General features: G+C 36.8%; 1 protein-coding gene across 4 annotated transcripts in view; it reads right to left on the bottom strand.

Moving 5' to 3' along the window:
* Positions 1-24,127, bottom strand: part of tox2 (TOX high mobility group box family member 2) — a 128,871-nt gene that overhangs the window by 77,477 nt on the left and 27,267 nt on the right. For 3 of the 4 annotated variants that reach the window (XM_028447843.1, XM_028447840.1, XM_028447842.1), the window contains exon 2: positions 7,086-7,178. The exons of the other annotated variant lie outside the window; for it this stretch is intronic. In XM_028447843.1, the coding sequence (XP_028303644.1) occupies positions 7,086-7,178 (93 nt within the window). The remainder of the gene's footprint in view (positions 1-7,085; positions 7,179-24,127) is intronic. 4 annotated transcript variants of the gene reach the window in all.

Raw genomic sequence — 24,127 nt, forward strand, 5'->3', positions numbered from 1 at the left:
TCATGGCCTGTTTTTGATGAATATGAATGTTTTTTGAGCACACTGTAAATGTAACTTCCATTTAGATTTATTCTGAGGCGTCACTGAGCCTCTCTGTGCAGCAATGGTTGGGATCCTAGCCTCACAGCAATTGCATGGTTCCAGTGGCCCTGAACAATTTCTGTTCAGGGCCCATGCAAGGGCCCAAAATTAGGAAAAATTTCCAAAAGTTGTCAGTGAAGAGAAAGATATGTTGCACAAGAGCAAAGAGCTCAAACCTACGCTGAGATCTAAATATTTATCTGGGTCAGCGATCCTGATCATGGTACCATGATCATTCACTCTTTTAAAGGTCCCATGTCATTCTATTTTTCACCCATTTGTTCAAAAAAAACATAGTATTTGAGGTTTATTTTCCCAAACTCGCCTGTTTTCCAGAGTTTTAGCCTCTGAAAAGTCACTTTCTGAGCAACTCTACACAAACAGGCTGATTTGTGGCCTACTTATGCATATTTATGAGTGGGCGTGTCTATAAACAGGATACAGACTTCCTCCTCCCCGCACGGTGAGGTAGGGCCAGAGGTCAACCCGCCCTCCTCCCACCCACTCCGTAGCCAGGCTCATGCTGCTTTGTAAACACGAGACAGAGCGTGGGGGCCGAGCTTCCTGGAGGCGTGGCTTCTCCAGCTCTGTGCCGCATTAAATTCGTCCTCAAAGTGGGAACGCGTCATCAAATTGGAGCGAGGTGTTTGGGCTCACCCTGCAGTAAGAAAGGAGCAACTAAATCTAACTAACGATTGAGGGAATCAATGAAAAAAACACATGGGCATGTGTTTGAAGCCCTAATAGCACTTTGATCATGTTTAAAGCACAGAAAAGTCTGTTTAGCGTAACATGGGCCCTTTAAGAAATTTCAAACCCCATTAATAACGATACAGTAGGTCCAAATGTATACAGAAACACCATTTTATTTTATTCTCTAAATCACAATGAAATGTGCAATCTGGATCTGATCTGTATGCAACGTAATGAAGTAATTGAGGAACCAATCTAAATGTCATAAAGATCGGTCAATTACGGACCGAGAATTTTTTTTGAACACACTTTCTAAACATTTCATTTTATGAAGCCTTTAAGGTATATTTCTATCATTTCTAGCAATTTTTCATAATTTCATTGCAAGAATATTGTTCCGGAAATATCACGATTGTCCATTAATTTGTTTGGATACTTTTGCAAAAATGTTTGCAGCACTAAAACACGACATCTATCACAAATTGCTCAGCCAACGAAGTCTCGCACTAAAAGAGCATTAAGTATCTACACTCAGCATCTTCATTATTGACATACACTGCATGCATCATTGATGCCCACTCAGCAGTAGAAAATAAATGACCTGCTATCAGATCACTGTTCCCTACAGAATATATAATATTACAGTTATCTTGAGATTCTTTTTTTTTTTTTTTTTTTTTTTACATAATTTGTTTGTTGCGTATCTCTGCTTGGTGTTTATTTTTCCAGTTGGTTAGTTAAGATATTCTATTGTTAGCACAATTACAGAATAAATCAACACTTGATTCTCATGAACATCAAACACATCCAGAGTAGAGTGTAATGTGAGCCATGTCAAGATAAACAAACATGACATATTAAACAGGAAAATGACTCACGCCTATTATTCAACCAAAATAAATCAGGAAAGCACTAATTATAACAACCTGTGACTGATCCTGACTAAACCAACCCTGTTCTCCCTCTCCTTGTTTGTGCGTTCATATACACTGTATGTATGTGTGTGTGTGTGTCTGTCACATTCTTCCCCTTTTGCTGCCTTAATAGGCAGTCTCTTAGATATTCGCTACAGAATAGCGCTCATGCAATATTAATATCACACCAAAAATATAAAAGCCGAAGCCCCCACTCCATCTCTTGCTCCCTACATAATTGACTATGCAAGGCTCTAAATCAGCTTGGAAAAAGACACATAGGCGTGTGTGCGCGTGTGTGTGTGTGTGCGTGTGTGTTAGATGTCAGAAGCAGGCCTGAAACAATGCTGTCAGCTCCATGTTACAGCAGATACTGAACTTTCACCCTATGTTCTACTGTCAAGGCACGAGAGCAAAAACAACAACGGTAACAACAAATGTGAAAAAATTTAAACATTAAAACTCCCAACAAAGAAACACTGGATGGAGAAGCGCTTCGCTCATTTATTTATTTATTTTTTTCACTTTTAAAACTCAATAAAAACCCATTTTTTTTGTTTTTTTTACACTACAGCATTTATATCTAACCCACTTGAGTTTACCTAAACCAGTGGTTTTTTTAGCCCCTTTCTCTTATTACTGAAGTCCCCCCTTTCTCTGACTATAACATTTTGCTCAGAATGCTGAGAAAAAACAACTATAGAGCAAAATGATGGAATTAATTTGATAACACACATTTTACAGAATATCATTTTGTAAATAAATGCAAAGAAACAGTATTTAGTGCTTCCTGAATAGATACATCTCTAGTTTTTATCATTTCTGGTCAACTTTCCGCCTAGTGTGGGACCAAGACTAACCATTGTATTTTCAGTTCATGTTCTAATCCAGATCATTATTATGATTATCATTTTTAACTTAAAAATAAACATTATAAAACACCACATTTTTAATGCTTTCATTTCATTTTCCTGCAGTACCCCAACTTGAGAAACACTGATCAAAACAATATTACTAATCTGTAACATCATTACAAACCATTGTTGAGCAGTATTTTGAAAAAAATCATTTAAATCAAAAAGACTCACATAATGACACTATTTCATTGAACTCATCAAACTGTTAAAATAAAACGGAATCCAGGAAATATTGTATTATGTTACACCAAGTGGCTCTGAGATGAATTTTATTACAGTCCACATTTTGTCCACAGATTAACACACGCGTAAACACTGACAAGCATACTACTTGTGCAAAAAAAAAAAAAACACATCCCTGCCAATGGTTTCACACCATTCCACTTGTCGGTATGTAGTGGTGCAGTGCCCAGATTCACAACAATGTGCCAACAAACACAGTGGCAGGAGAAGCTTACAACAAACTAGTGAGCATGTAAACAATGCAAGGTTTTAAAAAAAAAAATAGTCCAGATTGAGGATTTTCAAACCAACAAATAATGACAAAATGCACTCAAATTAAAAACAAACAAACAAAAAAAAAACTTGAAAATATGTAGAAAATGATTTAAAGTTTGTTTAGGCCAATGGTTATCTACCTTATCAGAAACTAGAATGAGTTGTATTCGCCAAGTACAGTTTAAAAACAATACATGGAATTTAAATTGATGAAACAACATAAAAACAAAAAACAACTAATAGGAAACACAATAATAATAATATTAATCGATTAATTGATTGGATAATATTAATTAAAGTCTGATGCAGGTAATTTATGTATAAAATCAGGGTGACAAATACATTTTACGAGAAGTGTACAAAGGTTGCCTTCCAGAGCGCAATTAACGTATATTTTCCTTTTTTTGTTTTTGTTTAATGTATTATCTTCAATATGACAAATTGGTTATATATATATATATATATATATATATATATATATATATATATATATATATAATACTATAAATGGATTTGTTTATTTGTGTATTTTATTATTTATGTTTACTTGATCATTAGTCGTTTTTTGAGTATATCCAGAGGTGTTGTTTTATTTTTTTTATCCTTTGGCCCACAGGCTTTACGTTTTTAAAACAATTGCGCACCTGCTGCAACTTCCTGTCACTCATAAGACCTCAAAAGTTGTTGAGCGAATTCAAAAAGCTTATCGGAGCATTCATGACATATAGAGATCACAGTTCATGCACGTGCTGACCCAACCATGACACTAGCTGAGGTTGGGGGTGGGGGTATCATGATCTTTACTCCAAGTGTTTAAAAATGACATATAGGATTTGAAAGCTTATTAAATGTCAAAATCAGTTGGTTTTTTTTTTTTTTTTGGGTGGGGGGGGGTTAAACGTGGGGGGAGGGGGTCGTGCACCTTGACAGGAAACATGGAAGTGAAGAACAAAAGTTGGAGGTTAGTTTGACGGGGGGAGACAAGAAGTGGTGGTGGGGAGGAGAGGGGGGGCTGCGGAAGCCCACTTTTAACTGAACTGAGAGTGGGAGGAGGTTGGTTAAGGGAGAGAGAGAGAGAGAGTGTGAGTGAGTGGGGGAGAGCGAGATAAAGATCAGTGGGGGAATAAAAAAGGGGGGGTGGGGGGTTCAAGGGAAGGAAAAGGGGAGGAAGATCTGGGGGTGAGACGGAAACAGGGAGGGGGAGGGGGGGTTATAGTGCACCTTGACACAAGCTCTCACCACAGCACCTGATAAGTGCAATGGAAAAATGTCTGGTTTCCTCCTGCATGTTAAGTGGTTTATGTTTTCTCCTCTCCAACCAGGTACCCTGGAGAGCTACAGCCTAGCATACTGACGCTACACACAGGTAATAACACAGTAATAACCAAAGGTGACGAGTAACAAAGTACAAATAATATGTTGTTTTATCTGGTATCTGTACTTTACTTGAGTATTTATTTATTTTTTTCACAACTTTTGACTTTTATTTCTTACTTTTTTAAACGAATATCTGTACTGTATACTCCTTACATTTAAAAAAAATTAGCCAGTTACTTTTAAGGCCTTCAAAGATGACGTCAGAATGTAAAAAGATACAAATCAACAACGTGCTAGCATGGAGGAGAAGCTAGTGCTAGTCAACATGCTAGCATGGAGGAGAAGCTAGTGCTAGTCAACATGCTAGCATGGAGGAGAAGCAAGCTAGTGCTAGTCAACGTGCTAGCATGGAGGAGAAGCAAGCTAGTGCTAGTCAACGTGCAAGCATGGAGGAAAAGCTAGTGCTAGTCAACGTGCTAGCATGAAGGAGAAGCTAGTGCTAGTCAACGTGCTAGCATGAAGGAGAAGCTAGCGCTAGCCAACGTGCTAGTGCTAGTCAACATGCTAGTATGAAGGAGAAGCTAGTGCTAGTCAACAAGCTAGCATGGAGGAGAAGCTAGTGCTAGTCAACATGCTAGCATGGAGGAGAAGCAAGCTAGTGCTAGTCAACGTGCTAGCATGGAGGAGAAGCAAGCTAGTGCTAGTCAACGTGCAAGCATGGAGGAAAAGCTAGTGCTAGTCAACGTGCTAGCATGAAGGAGAAGCTAGTGCTAGTCAACGTGCTAGCATGAAGGAGAAGCTAGCGCTAGCCAACGTGCTAGTGCTAGTCAACATGCTAGTATGAAGGAGAAGCTAGTGCTAGTCAACAAGCTAGCATGGAGGAGAAGCTAGTGCTAGTCAACATGCTAGCATGGAGGAGAAGCTAGTGCTAGTCAACGTGCTAGCATGGAGGAGAAGCTAGTGCTAGTCAATGTGAGAGCAGGGAGAAGAAGCTCGTGCTAGTCAACGTGCTAGCATGGAGGAGAAGCTAGTGCTAGTCAACGTGCTAGCATGGAGAAGAAGCTAGTGCTAGTCAACGTGCTAGCATGGAGAAGAAGCTAGTGCTAGTCAACGTGGTAGCATGGAGAAGAAGCTAGTGCTAGTCAACGTGCTAGCATGGAGAAGAAGCTAGTGCTAGTCAACGTGCTAGCATGGAGGAGAAGCTAGTGCTAGTCAACGTGCTAGCACGGCACACTTTATTTATACATTTTATTTATTGAGTGTGAAATGCTCCAGGTGTTAAAAGATAACAGATTTAACTACAAGTTCTTAAAAAAAAATAAAATATCTTATAAAATGTCTTATTATTGAAGAGAGATTTGTCTAGTTAAGTATATTTAGTAGCATGTACTTTTTTACTTTTACTGAAGTAAGGGAACAACTTGAACACTGAAGAACTCTATCAGCCTTCCTTCAATCACTGTTAAACCTAACAAGGCTGATCATCTTCACTTTAACAACTACTGAGCACAGACACTTCAAAGCTGTTTAATTTGCACAGAGCACCAAATTTAAGGGCAAATAGTGGATACTTATTTACGCACTAGTGCATTATCTTTCTGTGATTTATTTTAAGTAGATTTATTTATTCACTTTAGTTAAAATTCCTGGCCTCAGGAGTGAATGTTTTTTTTTTTTTTTTTTTTTTAAGGAAATGCTCTGTTAGCAGCACTCCCTTCCATGATAAATGATTTAGGACACATGGCTTGAGACATCAATACAATTTCTGTTTCAATTTAAAAAGGTGCACTAGCTATAATATTATGCACTTTTTGCTTTTTCTCCCTCACTCCCTCTCACTGAGCCCTGCGGCAGTGAGGAGATAATCAAAAAGCTCTTGAATACAGGGTAACATGAAAAAAAAACAAAAAAAAACGGGGACACGAAATTAAATTATCTTTTTTTTTCTCCCCTCCCGCTCTATTGTTCTTTCATTTTTCTCTCTTTTGTTACATAAATGCATAAAAGCAAGGCAAGCTAGATTCTAATTATGATTTGCGCAAAGATTTTCTTTTTTTCCTTTTTTAAGTTGGATTTTTACAAACAAAGTAGAATGACTATTCCATCACTTTGTCAAAGTCAAAGTACTGCAAGAACAAAATCACTTAATGTTAATTGCACCTAATCTTCTTGCCCACGAACACTTATGTAAAAAAAAAAAAAAAGCATAGAAATGAGATTTTGACGCCGGATGTAACACAACTTAACATAACTTCACTTAAATTCCTAATCCAATGCTAAATGCTAAAAACAACAGGTGTCTTTGTAGATTGATGGTACAGAAGTCATCAATTCAATTCAATTCAACTTTATTTATATAGCGCAAATTACAACAATAATCATCTTGAAGCGCTATGAAAATACAAAATGATGAGGAAGTGACAGCCTGTGATTGCTTGAGTATATGACATGAATAGAGATTTGAAAGTAAAATCCTGTAATAAGGAAAAGGGTGGATAAGTAATGGAAATACGTTCTTTTTGGTTCTATCTTGATGAGGTCATGGCAGCGAGGTCTTTCTCAAATCGGTGAACATGTATGGATGGCGTTGGAAGGGGAAGCGGTGGGAGGTTGTGGGTGTCAGGGTGTCGGGGGGGGGGGGGGGGGTGGCATTGGGGAGTCTTACCCCAGTAGATGGCAGTCTTTTGCCGTCAGGGTTTGGGCGCATTGGCAGGGAACTGTAGAGTCTCACACCTCGATCTGCAACGCCGTATCTGCTCTATGGTGGGAAACAAAAAGAGGAATTTGAGTAAATGCCTTTTTTTTTTTTTTTTCCACTGAGAAACACATCAAACACTGCAGTAAAAAAATCACAGTGAAAAGAACCAGATTGCTGCTGCTTACTGTTGAGTTAAAAAAAAAAAAAACAACTTCAAAGTTACTCAACTTTTCATTGCCTTGTCCAAAATGAAAACATCACACAGTTTAGTTAATATGAATATCTTCAATAGTTTTTTAACTTTATTTACAATTGTTAATTTGATACATTTGAGGCAAGTCTGCGCAGTGGTTGCCATGTGATGTAGCAGTACATAATGACTGGATAAAATTGACTCATGCAGCGGCACTAATAGCACTGGGCTGTTGTGTTTTAAGAGCCAGAGGTCCCGCACACTGTTTTACTCCACTGGCTCCATCTTTCTATACCTTTACACAGCTGGCAAACAGAGTGTAGTGGGTACCGAGCCTTTCAAGTCACCTGCACATGACATGTTCACTGGGATGTTGTAATAAAACCTGAGGAAATTCTTGGAAAGCTAAAAGCTTCAAAAAGTGAGAAAACCGTAGCACCGTGTAGGAAAGACAACAAATGGCCCACGCACTTCGGTCTAAAAAAAAGTCTGAAATTGTTACCAATAGTTGCTTAATTATTCAATTGGCACACTGCACATTCTTTTTTTTTTTTTTTTTTTTTTTTTTTTTTTTTTTTACCTTGTCTGCACATGCTTTCGAAGGTTAACACTACAAGAAGTGCAATCTTTTGACAGCAATGCATATTTTATTATTGCAATTAAATAAATTTATTTATTTCATTGCATAATTGTGACCGTCACCAGCCCTCCCTAGGGAAGGGTAAGAAATACTTTATTAAAGGGAGGATGTAAAAAAGAGAGGGCAGTGTTACACCAAGGTGAGGGGTTGGAGGGGGGTGGGGAAGTTAACAGGGAAGAGGGATACAAGATAGGATATGGAATGGGTGAGGAATAGTTTTAAGTGATGCGATGTGAAATTGTGGTTGTGTATATTGTGTTTATTGTTGTGTTGTCAAGCCAGTTTGGTGACCAGTGTGTGGTTTAGGAATAATGGTGGTGGCTGTGAACAGACGCTGCACATTCTTAGTTTGATCGTATGAATATTTTTTGAGATATGGCCAATTTAGTGAAAGTGGTATGTGTCGATTTTTGTGCGTTCTTATTTTTCTTCCATTTTAAGCTTCCAATATCTCAGGAACTGCAGCACATAAGAAACTGAATTTTGGTACATTAATACAGCTCCACCCACTCTCTCAGACTATACAAAAATATTTACTATACATCCTATCTGGTGGACATGCCAGCCCCTCAAAATTGTAAAAAAGTTTGTTCGGGTTAGGAGCTCGAACATGCTTGGGCCTTCAGTAAACAACTTTGTATATGTCTCAGCTCTCTGTAATTTGATCAGCTTTGAGCTATGTACATAGACTGTTTAAATCACTAATGCTTAGTCTGATATATGCATTGGTTCTTGGGTGACAGCCTCTTGAAATCCGAAAAAATACGTTTTTGACAGATTTTTATTGCCCCATAACTGCATGTCGAAATGTAAATTTTTTTTTAAAATGTCCTTTGTTACTCTATAATGCTGTCTTGAATATGTGTTTTTTTCCCCTATAAAAGCACTATTTTTAAATCAGGTAAATTGAAGACATTAATAAGTTCCTTTTATATGGGCTGCAGCCAGTCATTAAAGGGTTAAAAGAGGGCCCCAAAACCAGAATCACTGTTCTACCTTTAAATCTACATCTTTTTTTCAAATGATACATTGCTATCATCAAGCTAAAATGACTAGAAATATGGTACCAAACTGTTTAGTGTGAATGCTAGTGCACAAAAACGTCAGCCACTTCATGAGAACACAATGCAAATAAAATATTAATTTAGTTTGAGTTGTGGTGGGTGTTTTATGCAAAGAATGTTGAAGAGCAGCAAAAACAAAGCAGAATAATTATGAAGATAACAAACACACACACACACACACACACACACACAACAAATAACCATGGCCAAAAACAATCCCACAAAATACCCATATAATCAGGGCTTTGTAGTGTAATGCAGTGAGACCTGCACTATCCAACAGACGTCACAAATTATATTTATGGTCCTATATGCAGTTTGGTACCATGCAGTAAAATCCACAGCGTAAGCAATGCCTGGGGCAGCATTGCCGCATGCATTACACAATAAGGTAGATAACCTAAATAAGGTGATTTAAATTCTTAAAGTAACCTTCCAGAAAGATGAGTGCACTGTATATTTTGATAGTGTGTACAAAGGGCAGGTTATTTCCCCGGGCACACTGAGAGCACTTGCAGTAAGGTTTTGATTTCCTGTGCTTGTTATCAAAGCTACAAACAGATGTGAAAACAGCTTTGGACCCGTTGTCTATAGGTTTGCATATTGATGATGCAGCATTATTAAAAGTACCACAGCATTTAAGTGCAACTTTAAAGTGTTTTTTTTATAGATATGAGTACATGACCCTTGATGATATCCACTACAGCAGTGGTTCTCTAACTGTTTTGGCTCAAGTACCCCCTTTCTTTTATTTCTGAATTCCAGTAACCCCTTTGTCCAATTACAACATTTTGCTCAGACTACTATAAAGAACAACTATAGAGCATAAAGATTAGGGATGTCTCGAGACAACCTTTTCATTTTCGATATGATACCGATATTGCAGCCTTGCGTATCGGCCGATACCGTTATTGATCCGATATCAGCATGAATCATACATACTCTCTCTATCTCTCTCTCTCTCTCTCTCTCCACTCTGTAGTGTGGAATGTTAAAAAATACTTGATCAAGTGATGTCACTCAAACAGAGAACAATAGTCAGCAACAGTAGGTATGAGGAAAAACTGACCCATTTATTATTAACCAATTGGTTACATACATTTTAACCTTCAACATAATATCTACAGGATTCTACAATCGAATAAAAAATAAAAATAAATAAAAAATCTGAAAATCAGGAGATTTTAATTCGATATCCAATATTCGTTTTAGGCTAATATCGGACCGATATCCGATATCGGATCGAGACACCCCGAATAAAGATGGAATGAATGAGTGATAACACACACTTTAAAGAATATCATTTTGTAAATAAGTAGAAAGAAACAGTATTTAGTGCAGTGGTTCCCAACCTTTTTTGGATTGTGTCCTTAATTTCGAGATCAAGAATTTTAATTTTTTTTCTATATCAATAAATAAATATCACTGCATTTTCGTTGAACTAGATTAACAAAGATTCAGTTGTTTACAATTGAGTGTTGTGTTATTTTGAAAAAAAATAAAAATAATAATTTTAAAAAAATCTATTTTATTTTATTCTTCAGAAATTTCAGGTGACCCCACATGGGTTCCCAACCCCAAGGTTGAAAAACACTGATTTAGTGGCTCCTGAATAGATTTATTTGTGTAGTTTAGGGGGTACACAAACCCCCATTTGAGAAACACTGCTCGACACAACAGCTTCATATTTCAGTTCAACTTTTTTTTCTTCCTTCAGAGGCTTGTTAGCTAGCTAAACAGTGTCGTGAAAGGAATAAAAACCTTGCTTTTAGTGAGCAAAGAAGCCCCTGTAAGTGAATGTTTGATATTTCTCGAGTGTGCCAGGCTAATCTGGCCCTCTGGCATGCCATTACAGGGCTAATAACAGCTGTCTGCAGCCTGGAGGGGACACCAGCAGCCCTGGCTGTGCTAACTGGTCCTGACAGACTCATTAGAAGTGCTGGCAACCAGAACAGCAACAGCCAAACTCCTCACATTTCCTTGTTGGCTCGCAAGTTTGCAAGTGCAAAGAGAGAAAAAAAAAACCCTGAAAAACATTGTTCTCGACACTTGTTCTCTGACACTATTCTTTTGCTTTTCACTCTTCACCTTGTAGACGTAATTGAGTTTAGATAATTTACTTTGTAATTGCAATTACCATGAGAATTCTATTAAAAATTGTCAATTATAATTTTACAGTAAACTGCGGAACCATGTTACAGTTCTATGTACAGTTCTACACATACTGTATGTAGTTAATTATTAAAATATGTTCCGTATTAAGCTCTCCCACATTTTACCATTAACGCACACAAAAAAGGCTCAAATGTCCACACCAAAAGTATTAAAACCTATATTTTCATTGATTAGGAAGCCTAACAAGGTAACCACGTGATAGGAAATAATTTAGATAATAGATAACTGTTTTTAGTGTATTTACAGCTGATTTAAGACCCGTTCATCATAAGAGATGCTAACAGAAAGCTAACACAAGAGGAAGGTTAACTTGCTCAGTAATTGTGATTAACTGTAATTGAACTTTAGTAATTGAGAACATAATTGTAATTGACTTTCTGAGGATAAGAAATAATTGTAATTTAATTGTAATTGGAAGAAAAAAAGCTGGTGACTGTAATCGTAATTGAATTGTAATTGAACATGGGTAATTGAAAACGTAATCTTAACTGAAAAAAATGAAAAAAAAAGCAAAAAACATTTGATTTCATGCTAATAAATCATCAAAGCTAATAAAGCTTACTATAATTGAACACGTAATTGGAACTGAAAAATGTAATTGACCCCAACCCTGGCTGTGAGTTTCAGCGGTGTCTACCAAACCAGGTTCCACAAGGTTTTAATCATGCTTCCCAACATTTACAACAACACATTCTAACTTTAGTGAAATGCCAACGGGAGATGGAGACCACAAAAAAGAGCCTGGTATTCTGTAGACTAGGGAATATAGTTGCTGCAACATCCAGGCTTGTTTAAGAACACGGGGGACTTCCCCCTGGCAGGCCGTGAAAAAAAACACTGGCAACGGCAATTAGTAAAGGACGATTGAGCAGACAATGAAGGCAAAAAGCAAAAGGTTTTCTGATTATGGCTATGCAATCGAAGTACATCTCAATCTAACAAACTGCAATACACATAATAAAGACAACTTGTATGTATGTTCAACACAATAAATGTGTATGACATTTATTTTCTAATTATTTGATCCAAATTCAAATATCGGACATTACATTCAAAGCTAGACATGAGGTTTTGCTAAAATTACCAGAACCTTCCTTGTGAATAAGCAAATAGATCACAATTTTAATAAAATAAAGCATTCTAATTTAATTATCTACTTCTGTGTAACTCAAAATGAGTTCTTCAGATGATATATGTATATATTAGATTACAGGCCAGAAATTTGGCTAAAAATCAGAGGGTGTGCACTTACTCGCACTCAGTTGTTGGTTCTTCAATGCAAATGCTAAGCTTTCATTTTGTATGACTAATGTTTTTCACGTGACAAAAATGAGATGCTGACTGAAAATGACAAAATATAAGATATTCATTTTAAAAAGGCACATGTTTTGATACTTTACTTCAAGAAAAAAAGGAAGCTATAGAGTTCACATGGGACTAAATCCAATCGGAACCAAGTTTTTTTTGGAAGCTGCAGACTAGTTGTGTGCAACTGTCAGGTAAATAAAGGTTAGGCAGCATGTGCTTAAGTGGCGTGAGATGATGACCACTGCAGGCAAAAACACAACAAACCTGAAGCTGCACATGCAGGCAAATCAAAATATTACACTTTATGCCACCAACACCCTTTGTTAAAACATGCTAACATGTGAATGTATTTTTTTCCATATATTGGGTAAAATTCCCAAATGGCGTTAAATGTCTTTTTCTTTGACCATAACTGAGATTTTCAGTTAAACTGCTTGAACAGTAACTACAGTATTTGATAATATTAGATATTTCAGAGTTGCTCTAAAAAATTCAGGTAAAGTAGTCACAATGTTTGTGCAGCTTTTCTTCTGAAAAAAATTGTATGACAGTTTTTAAAAAGTAATACTATATTATTGATAGTTCACTTGTTTAATGTGTTTTGTTTTGGAACTACTGCTTTTATAGTTTGCATTTTGTTATTTCATGTTAGTAAAACTAGACTTTAACTGAATCCGTGTGTCATTCGTTTTTCATTATGTAACAAAAACATGAAAAATGAAAAAAAAACACTCGTTATTTGATATTTGTTTCCAAAACCAAAATGAAAAAAACGAAAAACGCCTTGTTTTTCAAATTCAAGCTCTTTTGCTTCGGTACAGAAAACGGAAAACGAACACCTTTATCTGTTTTCTCCATTACCGATTTGCCAAAGTACGTGACCCGGAAGTGAAGCGTTACACATTAAGAGATATCTTTAGCTCTGCAACACTTAGGAGTCTCTAAATCCTCCGAAATGTCTGTGAGGAGGTTCTGTACCCAACACCAGCTAAAGCAAAAAGGACACGTTTCGGATGCACAGTTGGACGCAGCGATCTCATGCCGAACTACCGTTAGCATAGCCGTTAGCGTCGGATGAGAGTACACTTCCGGGTCACGTACTTTGGCAAATCGGTAATGGAGAAAATTAATGAAGGCGTTCGTTTTTCATTTTCTGTACCGAAGCAAAAGAGCTTGAATTTGAAAAACAAGGCGTTTTCCGTTTTTTCATTTTGGTTTTGGAAACAAATATCAAATAATGAGTGTTTTTCATGTTTTTGTTACATAATGAAAAACAAATGAACGAATGATACACAGATTTAACTGAAATAGTCCTGATGACTAAAATTAGACTAAAACTAATATAGCTAGACTAAAATGTGCTGTTAAAATGCACACTGATCCTACACTCTAGAAATGCATGGCTTGCATTGAGCACAGCAGGTACTGTAATAAGGTTTCTAATTAGATATCAACATTAGGCTTTTCTTTTTATAGGTTGTGCCTCTGGGGCGCTGTAAAGCCAAAGGCACAGCTGTGGGGGTATAGTTACCTGTAATGTTAGCTGTTGAATGTTATATTATTTACGCAGATCTGGGCTTAATGGAACACATGTGTGTCTGAAACCGACATTCTTGCCAGATTAGTGGAAAGCCTACACACATCAGACTGGACCGATGAGAGGAATGCAAGGCCTAAACAGGCTTACGGGGATTCCCTATCACTCATCTATGGTATACAGTGTACACAAAGCATGCACTCAAACACAAACTAGTCCTCTCACATTCTGTATTCATGCATCACAGAGACAACACTATGTACAGTATGCACATTATGAGCATTCCTGTCAAATCAATAACGCAAAACATCACAAAATGAAAAAGGTGGGATGTTTGCATTTGGTCTCTTTAAAATAATTTGTTTTCTTAATTTTTTCTGAAAAAAAAAAAACAAAACACTAAAACCTTTCACCGCTGCACACATAATATGAGCTAGAATGTCAGTTGCGGTCGTCCAACACTCAGTAATGCTATGAATCACTTTCTATGTGGTTTTTGAAAGTCTCAAAAAAAGAAACCAACAACAGTGTGCTACTTTAGCTTATCTGTACACTGGTTTATGATGACTCAGCTTATGCTCTACATCATTTATGGCAAATAAAATCACTAAAACCTGAGTGCAACATGCACTGATCCGCTATATTTGAACGATTGTGTGGGAGAAGTGTGTGTGTGCGTGCGTGTGTGCGTGCGTGCGTGAATGACACACAATTAGTTACGTGTCATCCAGTTCCTTGGATGTTGTACTTACCAAGAAATGAGATGAGAAATTGGACTTTAAAAATGCTGATCGAAGCAGCATTTAGATGCCACTATGCAGAGGTGAAAGTAACGGTTACAAGTACTCACGTTACTGTAATTGAGTAACTTTTGTTGGTACTTGTACTTTTTTGAGTATTTTTCTTTTACTTGTACTTAAGTACTTTTAAAAAAAAGTAAAGTAATTAATTATATATATATATATATATATATAATTATAAAAACAGCATTCAATGATGGCGTTCATACTTTTATCTATACTTAGAGCTTGATCATTTCTTATATTTTAAATTGCATTGGTGTTATTTTATTTGAAATATAATTGGACATTTTGACAAAAGTTTTATTTTATATAGATGCCTTTATGGAAAATAAATTAGGTTCCAATTGTGCAAGATTTGGTTTCTTCCTTTTTACGTTTATACACGAGATGTTTACTGTATGTAAGGGAATCGTGGCAAGATTTATTACCAAAAATAAACATGGGGGGTGAAAGTAACAAGTACTATTTAATTGAGCCACTTTTTACGTGTACTTGAGTATTATATGTATGACTGACTTGTACTTGAGTACAAGTACTGTTAAGTACTTCTACTTGAGTAGGATATACCAGTATCCTTTACACCTCTGCCACTAGGTCATAAAAACCCTGTCATAATCTATTTTTACCTGTCACGTAAATTTTTAGAATGTTAATATTTGACATATTCAATCGTATTTCATTTTCATTTTTGTTAAATTGATTTTCATTCCAAAAATGCTGAAAGGAGGCTTTTCCTCACTTCAGTGAGAGGAAGTTTTTTTAAAAAAAAATTTGAGTTTCGATTCGATTTTCGATTTTTTTTTTTTTTTTTTAAACTCGAATTTGCAAAATAAAAATCGTTTTTATCTACAAATTCAATTAATCCATTAAATCGTTTTTGTGCCCAGCCCTAGCCCTATGTCAAAATTGTACATCTTGTGTTTCAAAAAGATTCTGATTTTTGAAAGAAATCCTGCTGATATCCAGTAACAATAGTACAAAACGATGCTCGGTGTGTCTGCAGTCTTTATTAAACATCGTAATTTTCACTTCCGCCTAGCATCCAGAAATTCCAGCACCATCATTTTGTTGGTCCACAAAATTCTTCACAACACCTAACTTTGAATATCGTCTTGACGGTGTTGTGATGAATCTTAATTTGCATAAGTCATCTTTGAGAGTACTTTGTTTAATGATAACAATGATGGTGTTATCTAAGTTAGCTAAGTAGGCATTGTCAGTGTGAACTATCGGTACTGATGTGAAGGTGAAAGAGGTTGTGCAAGAGCCTTCTAGTCCGTCAACCCATATATAGTCATTCTCCAAAAGCAGAGCGTTAATGCACAAAATGCAATATTAACGTTAAAATGGACATAATACGGTAAAAATGATTTGTGTTGTGTTGTTGCTTTTAGCATGAATTTAAATGGGACTTTATTATGTTCACTCCCTAATAAGTGGCTAGGGAATGTGAATTACAATCCGTCAAAATGGCCTTCTGATTTTTCTGTTACCTTTTTGAAAAAATTTAAATAATTGGTTCACGCGACCCCTGGTCTACACTATACCATCAGAATCATTGCATACCGTTACGTGAATGGAGCTCTTTCTTGGGTAATTACTCTGTCACAGTCGGTCAAACATGTTCTTCTCCAAAACTGTGCGATTAAAGGTTTTTTTTTTCCGTACCTGCAGCTTAAAAATTGCCTCTCATCCCTACTAGCATAGTTTACATATAATAGTCTTTAAGCTGATCTGTCTGTCATTTGGGTTGAGTATTCCTTTAGCCAGTAATCTACACACACAATCAGATTGCTTATACTGTATATTCATAAGGCTGGTGTACTGGGTGTAGCATAATTTGTTTTTTTTGTTGTTGTTTTTCAGGTTTTATTACATTACAGGGTAAATCTTTCAAAAATGACATTCCTACAGGTTCATAAAACTTCAACAATATTTCTATAAATAAAACCATTGCCAAGTTGAGAAATACTGAGGCTTCATTTGACCTCATTCAGGAATGATGAACCAATATTAAAAATGTTATAGAACGTTTTTATAAGTCTAGACTGTCTTATTAAGGATGGCTTGTACGAGAACACAGTCTTATTGTCATAAAGTGTTTGTTATTTTCCATTTATATCACACATTCATAAACACACACAGGGAGAACAATGATATGTGCATCTACCACATTAAAAAAAGCCAATTAATGGAGTACAGTCTTTTTTTAAATTCCCTTTCATTTGAAGCCTATCATCTTTCTCAGACACTATTCTGAAGACAAAATATCATATAATTTGCCAAAATGTAATGTCCACAACAACAGTGTCACAGGCAGACAGACAGTAGATGGAAGAAGCTTTTATGCAATGTGGTGGAAGGAACATACTGTAGGAATTCTACTCTGTCATTGCTATAAAAGCAGACAGACATGTGGCTAACGCAGGCCTCAGTCGTCATATGGTCATTATGAGACGAACCCCACACCCCCCATTTCGCCTGCTCACCGTCTGAAGTCAAGTGTTAGGACTTAGTTTGGATAAACACACACCATGTGGCCAAACGCACACCAGGGCCACATGTAGACAGTGATGTACTACTGTAGGTGTTTATATTATATCTATACTCATTGATCTATAGACCATCTCTTCCTTTTTATTCTTCCCTATATTTTCTGATGAGTGCTATGGGATGCCTTGTTGTTGTATTTGGTGCTCCATAAATAAAGTTAAATTGGATTTAATTATTTGTGAATCATTGTAAAAAATGAACACAAAATAATAAAAAAAACAGAGTGAGTAACATGTACAAATGTATGGACTATTGTGGTCATTAAATAATAACTAAACCCCAAAAGTGTTGTTGATCGATTCTTGTCTAACTTTAGTCGAAGTATTTCAATTTGTTGTACAGTAGTCCCTCGTTATATCGCGGTTCACCTTTTGCGGCCTCTGTGTTTCGCTAAATTCTTTTTACAGTGCAATTTTGCATGCATTTTTTTACAGCGTATGAACACACATTGTGTTCTGCGTCCTGATTGGCTAATACTGCGTTCACCCACCAGCGACACATCCAACTTGGTGAGTTTCACTGCCTATTGCGGGTTATTTTTTGGAACGTACTCCGCACGATAAACGAGGGACTACTACTACTTGAATCCAAACGTTCACTGCCATTGACGTATATGTACGTCAATTGTGTTTTTTAATGGGGGTTGCTAAGAGACACTGTGGCGGCGTTCTCCCATGGATATTGGACTTGTACTGTGGTGTAGTGACCAACTGGTGCCATGTAGGTGGCAGCAGTGGACCATTGGATGAGAGATCACCCCTGACCGGCAGAGGTTAGGGGGAGAGGAAAGGAGTTTACGAAGCAGAACATGGCGCTACGAGAGTTGATGGTGAAGCTCTCAGCAGCATACAGCAGCGCACACTCGAGCAGAGCATGTGTGGGCCTAAGTCGACTATCGAGAGTGTCGCGATCGTGAGAGAAGATGACCAACAATCTGGGACAAACGGCGAGTCTCGGCATGTCGGGTAGTAGGAGGAAGTTGCGTGTGTGGAAACTGGGGGCGGGAGGACTTAGAGGAAGGCCAAAATACTGTAATGGAACCATACAACTTTGACGCAGATAGCAAAATAATACTAATTTTGCTATCTTTTTGCTCAGAAACTGACGTTTTGTGTGAAACTTACCTACCGTATATTCAACTACTGATTATGGAAGAACAAAACAAGTTTGAAACAAGAAAAAAAAAATCTAATGAAAATAGAGTCTATTCTTTCAGAATTTACACAGTCATGGTACAAAAAATTCTGTGGGTCTTCATTATCGGTCAAAATGCTCTAAAATGTCTGATAGGGAGGGAGGTTGCTGTTCTGAAAATGGCTGGCAGCCATGGAGTTAAAAATCAAAAATTGTAGAGAAGGAATTATTATAGAGAAACAGTAAGAAAGTGAGAAAGAAAAGACAGAAGAGGGCAAGGATATATAAAAAAGAGAAAGCAGTGGAAAGGAGTGCACTTGAGAGAGGACAAATTAGTTGTGAAGATGGAGTGATGGAGGGAGGGAGTTAGTTGAGAGTTGATATGCTGACTACAGGCAGTCAATTTGGTTTCAGAGAGCATTGTTATAGTGCTTTGAATTACTGCCTCCCAGAGAGTCCAATTGTGATTCTTGGGTTGTGCTGACAGAAAATTTGACAGCCTGGGTAGAGCTGCTGATCTCAGTTAAATTCTCTGTTCTCTTTCTATCCATGTGTGCATGTGTATGCGTGTGCATGTGCGTGTGTGTGTGTGCACATTTGCACACCTACACTATTGTAGAATAAAGCAACTAATGTATAAAACAAGAGCACTAAGAGAGCACAAACCTCCACCAAGCACTAAATATCCTCTTTGTCAGATATTGGCAGTTATCTGGATCATTGATCCGGATCATGGTACCCTGATCATTTACAATTTAAAGGCTTTTTTCTAAAAAAAAAATTGCAATAAAATGCACAATCCAGATCCGATCTTGATGAAACTCAGTGGAGTTATTGAGGAACCAACCTGACAAAACAAATTATAAGTTCATAATGATCTGTCAATTATGAACTGAGTTATGATTTGCTTCCCTTTAAAAAATTTTGGTTAAAATTATTAAAAAAAAAAACACATACTTTCAACATAATGCTGATAACATAAAAACTAAATAATGAAAACTTTACCTCATTGGCGGAGTTGAAAATAGTAGCTAGCTATGCGCTAACACACAAACACCTTCCTAATAAAGAAGAACACTTCAAAATGCTTTAGGGCAACTTCTGTAGTACTACTGCTATAATGTCTATAAAGTCTATTATAATTTTCATAGTGCTATAAAGTCTATGATGGGGTCCAGGAGTACGGTAGTTTGTAGTAGTTCAGTGTGTGGTGCAAATATTTCAGAAACTGAAGAGTGAAGGGTTTGGTTTTATCAATTGCTGTATTTATTGCACTGAATAATCATAAAATAATCATGAGGGAACTAAGCACAGAACACAGTTTTCCAGGACATTGGTTTAGAGTTGTTATCATATTGAATGGTTCCCTGGTTGTAATAAAAGTCCATCAGTTATCTTCCTTATCTGTTTTTTTCTTTTCATTCTTGTATTGTGCATGAGGTTTACTGAAAGTTTTCTCCAATGTAAAACTTTCCTAGTTTTAAACTGCAGTGCACTACACAGAGCTTAGTATCAATGTGTGGAGAATTTTCTAATTATGAGTTTACAGGTTTTTCTGATGGGCCCTTTGAAAGCATAAACATGTTTTTATAAATGTAGCCATGAGCAAAAGAAACCTCTTAATAACTTTTTTTTTTTATATAGAAAACCTCAAAAGCAAAGTCTTAGTTAAAATGTAGTGGATAAAAGCTAAAAAAGCAATAGAGAGAAAAGGCTGGGGAGGAATTCATTTGAATTCAAGTTTCTTCTTCTTCTTCTTCTTCTTCTTCTTCTTCTTCTTCTTCTTCTTCTTCTTCTTCTTCTTCTTCTTCTTCTTCTTCTTCTTCTTCTTCTTCTTCTTCTTCTTCTTCTTCTTCTTCTTCTTCTTCTTCTTCTTCTTCTTCTTCTTCTTCTTCTTCTTCTTCTTGTGTTATTTTTGTAGTGCAGTACAACCTTTCCACCTTTGCCTGTCTATCTTTTTCCATCCTGAGTGCTGTGCCTCGTCCTAATTAGAAATGGCCCTTCTGACCAACTCAAATTGAATTGCTATCATTTGCATAATGATAGCTCCCCGGGGCCAATGCACCATGTGATAAAATGTAGCAATCACTTAAGATGGGTTCTCAAACTGGTTTCACCCTGGGACCCACATTTTGCCACGGTCATTAATTCGCGACCCACTCTTTTTTTTTTTCTAAACCAAGTTTAGTTTTTCAAAAATAGCTGTTGAAAACACACATATATCATCTTTTTTAAAACATAAATCTAAATAGTTTTGTGTGCAACATGCATTTCACAGCATGCCTGTCAAAAAATAGTTCCTTTCAAAATAAAAGACAAGTCCAACATGAGAGACATTAAGTATTTATTTATTTTGACCAGCTTTCAGCGACGCACCCAGTACAGCTCCGCGGCAACCCACTTTTGGGTCCCGACCCACCAGTTGAGAATCACTGACTTAAGCTATGGACTATGAGGGAAGGTGGGCAAATGGCTGCAGAGAAACCCAAATCTGACAAGTATAAATGTTATTTTCTCATATTACAGCGAGAAAGGAAATGTCCTTCACGTGACAGCAGCTGGACCCAAAAAGGGACACACAGACATTCTTAGAACTTTGTTTCTCTTCTGTGAAAACACTTTAAACCAAGCTTGTCAAGCGTAATGCCAAGAGGCTAAATTTAGCCTGTCAGAGCTTTCAATCTGGCCCAGTCAAGGATTTAAAATAGGGGAAGGATTTCAGAGGAAACATGGATGAATAAACTCCCATAAGGCTAAGTTCTAGATATTATGTATGTTTATATTTTCTGTGAACCATTAATAGCAGTAACTTGGGCTCACGAGCCACTGGGAGGGTGTCGCCAGATGCCTTCAAGAAACTAAAAATATGTTTTGAACAATTTTTGCTTATTTTTACCCTTTTTCTGCAACAACACCAAACTAACCATCTTTTAACCTATTTTCATCACTTTTTCTAGCCATTTTTTTGCTCCTTTTAATGCATTTTTTGCATCATTACTTCCATTTCTGTCACTTCTCCTTCTAAATTCAATGGCTTTTCACAATTTTTTTTCACTTTCAAAATTTTTTTTGGGCACCATTTCCACCACTTTTCCCACCTAATGTCACATGTGTTGACCCATCATTGTCCCTTTTAACCTCTTTTCACCATATTTTAGGCTTATTTATGCCAATTTACCACGTTTAAGCCAATATTGGCACTTTTAACGCTTTCCTTTTTACCACTTTTTTTTTTTCTCTAATTGGCAACTTTTAACAAATTTCTGTGATTTTTAAAATCCCATTTCACCACCTTTTCTACCATTCTTGGTCATTTTTAACCCATTTTATTTCTGATTAAAACAAGGATTTACATCTTTAAGATGACTACAGTATATACTATGGCCATCTTCAGGTACAGTGAGGGTCCCCAGTCTCTAAATCCTTTATTTGGGGGGTCGTGGGCTGAAATGATTGAGATATTGGTGTTTATTAAAAACTGAAATTGGGAGCCAACAACGCAGTGGTGCGAACCTTTGTTTCTTCTGAAATGATTGAGAACCATTGAGCTAAACTATCACAGAAGAGATGAAGATAAAATATTGAAATTAAAGTGTATCGTGAAAAAGAATCGCAAACAGATAAGTAAAAAAGAAAACATTTCCAGTGTATTAATTCACGCATTTATCAAAGTCAACACAGTTTGAAATATTTGCAGAAAAATCAATTGTCTTGCGGTACAAAAAAAACTCACTCTTCTTGGGTTAAAATTGTCAAGGCTGAAACATAATGAACAGGAAAGCACTTGTTGAAGAGATTTCTGCTTTTCTGCAAATGATTGACAGAAAAATCTGTTTGTATTGCAGAACAGGAATTAGCTTTAAGCTAACGCTGGTACATAGCATCAAATTACGACGTTTTTGTTTGTTATGTTACACAGTATTATCCAACACTGCAGGAAAAAGATGTGAAAATGGCAAACAATCCATAGTAAAGCAGTGAGGATGAACTAATACAAACCTGCGATTTGTGGGAGGCAAAGAAATAAACAGTAAACTTCAGAAAGGCTTTGAGACAATCTCTAAATGGGTCGTTTTGCATTTATCTCATGGATGTTTGAAGTTGTGACATCCTTTATTTCAGTGGTTCTCCAACTTTTTTGGCTCAAATCCCCCCTTTCTCTTATTTGTGAATCCAAAACCCCCTTTGTCTGAATACATCATTTTGCTCTGAATATTATGAAAAAATAACTATAGAGCATAATGATGGAATTAATGAGTAAAACCACACATTTTAAAGCAGGGATTCTCAACTGGTGGGTCAGGCCCCAAAAGTGGGTCGTGGACCTGTACTGGGTGGGTCGTGGACAGCTGGTCAAAAATAAATAAATAAAAACTTAATGTCTCTCATGTTGGACTTATCTTTTATTTTGAAAGAAAGTTCAGACATGCTGTGAAATGCGTGCTGCATAAAGATGTATCTTTTAAAAAAGATGATATGTGTGTTTTCAGCAGCTATTTTGCAAAATGTAAATTTGGTTGGTTGAATTCTAAAAATTACGATTCAATGACAAAATGTCCCAGGGTTAGACAAGTTGGGAATAACTGTTTTAAAGAATCTTATTTTGTAAAAAAGTGAAATGGAACGGTATTTAGTGCCTCCTGAATAAATGTATTTTAATCGTTTTGATCATTTCTGGTCATCTAGTGCCTGGTTATAAAAGTGTCCTTCGTGGCCAATGCTTTCATAAACATTGTGATGTCTATCCTACGCTATAGGTTTGTAAATCGTCCTTATAATATCAGTGAACCCAGCAGCACGTTTACAGCGCCAACGTGATTAAAAAAGAAGCTACACAACGATCCTAACACTGACACAAAGTTCTAACTGACAGATTCTCGGGTGCAATAAAAGCTCTTGTTCATTGTGGTGCACAGACTGAGGTTATTGGTCTACTCTAGAGGTCACATTTGTTTCTCATTGAGTAAAGTGTTGGCGTATCAGGTTGGAAGCTCTGCTCAGACTCTGATAAGAACACTTTCTGATTGTCTAACTTTCACTTTCTAACCTGAGGAACTTCACACACTCACATAAGGTACTTTCCACGTCTGAGTCAGTGTGTGCGTGTGTTCGCACTTTGTTAATTGTACAATGGGAAGGTTCTTAGCCCACCCTCCTGGCATCAGTTACTGTATATGTATGTGTACATGTTGTGTACATACAGTAAGTAGGTATACAGTAGGTGTGTCCTATGATTTCCTGTTTCCATTACAAATCTCAGTACTGAACAACCAACAGGATATCAGTAAGCAGAGAGCAGACACACGTATGTGTTTATTTATCAATATTCAATGCTTAAATCAGGTTTTTTCCAGTCTATGGTTACACAGGTGATCAGTGATCACATGTCAGCCAACCCAGACAGGAGAGAGTTAAGTCCCTTATCTCTCCTCCCCAGAAGAAATTCCTACTAGAGGCCTTGCTCTGCTGGTTTCCGGCCTTCTTGCCCAATGCCCTATTTTTACTCTTTCGGGCTCTAGAACACCAGGGGCAGCTTTTTCCTTGTCACTGACATATTTCCTGCCATTCTCACTCCGACATTTCTCCTGTCTGCACACTGTTC

This window comes from Gouania willdenowi, chromosome 5 (genome assembly GCF_900634775.1).
Source record: "Gouania willdenowi chromosome 5, fGouWil2.1, whole genome shotgun sequence".
Lineage (NCBI taxonomy): Eukaryota > Metazoa > Chordata > Actinopteri > Blenniiformes > Gobiesocidae > Gouania > Gouania willdenowi.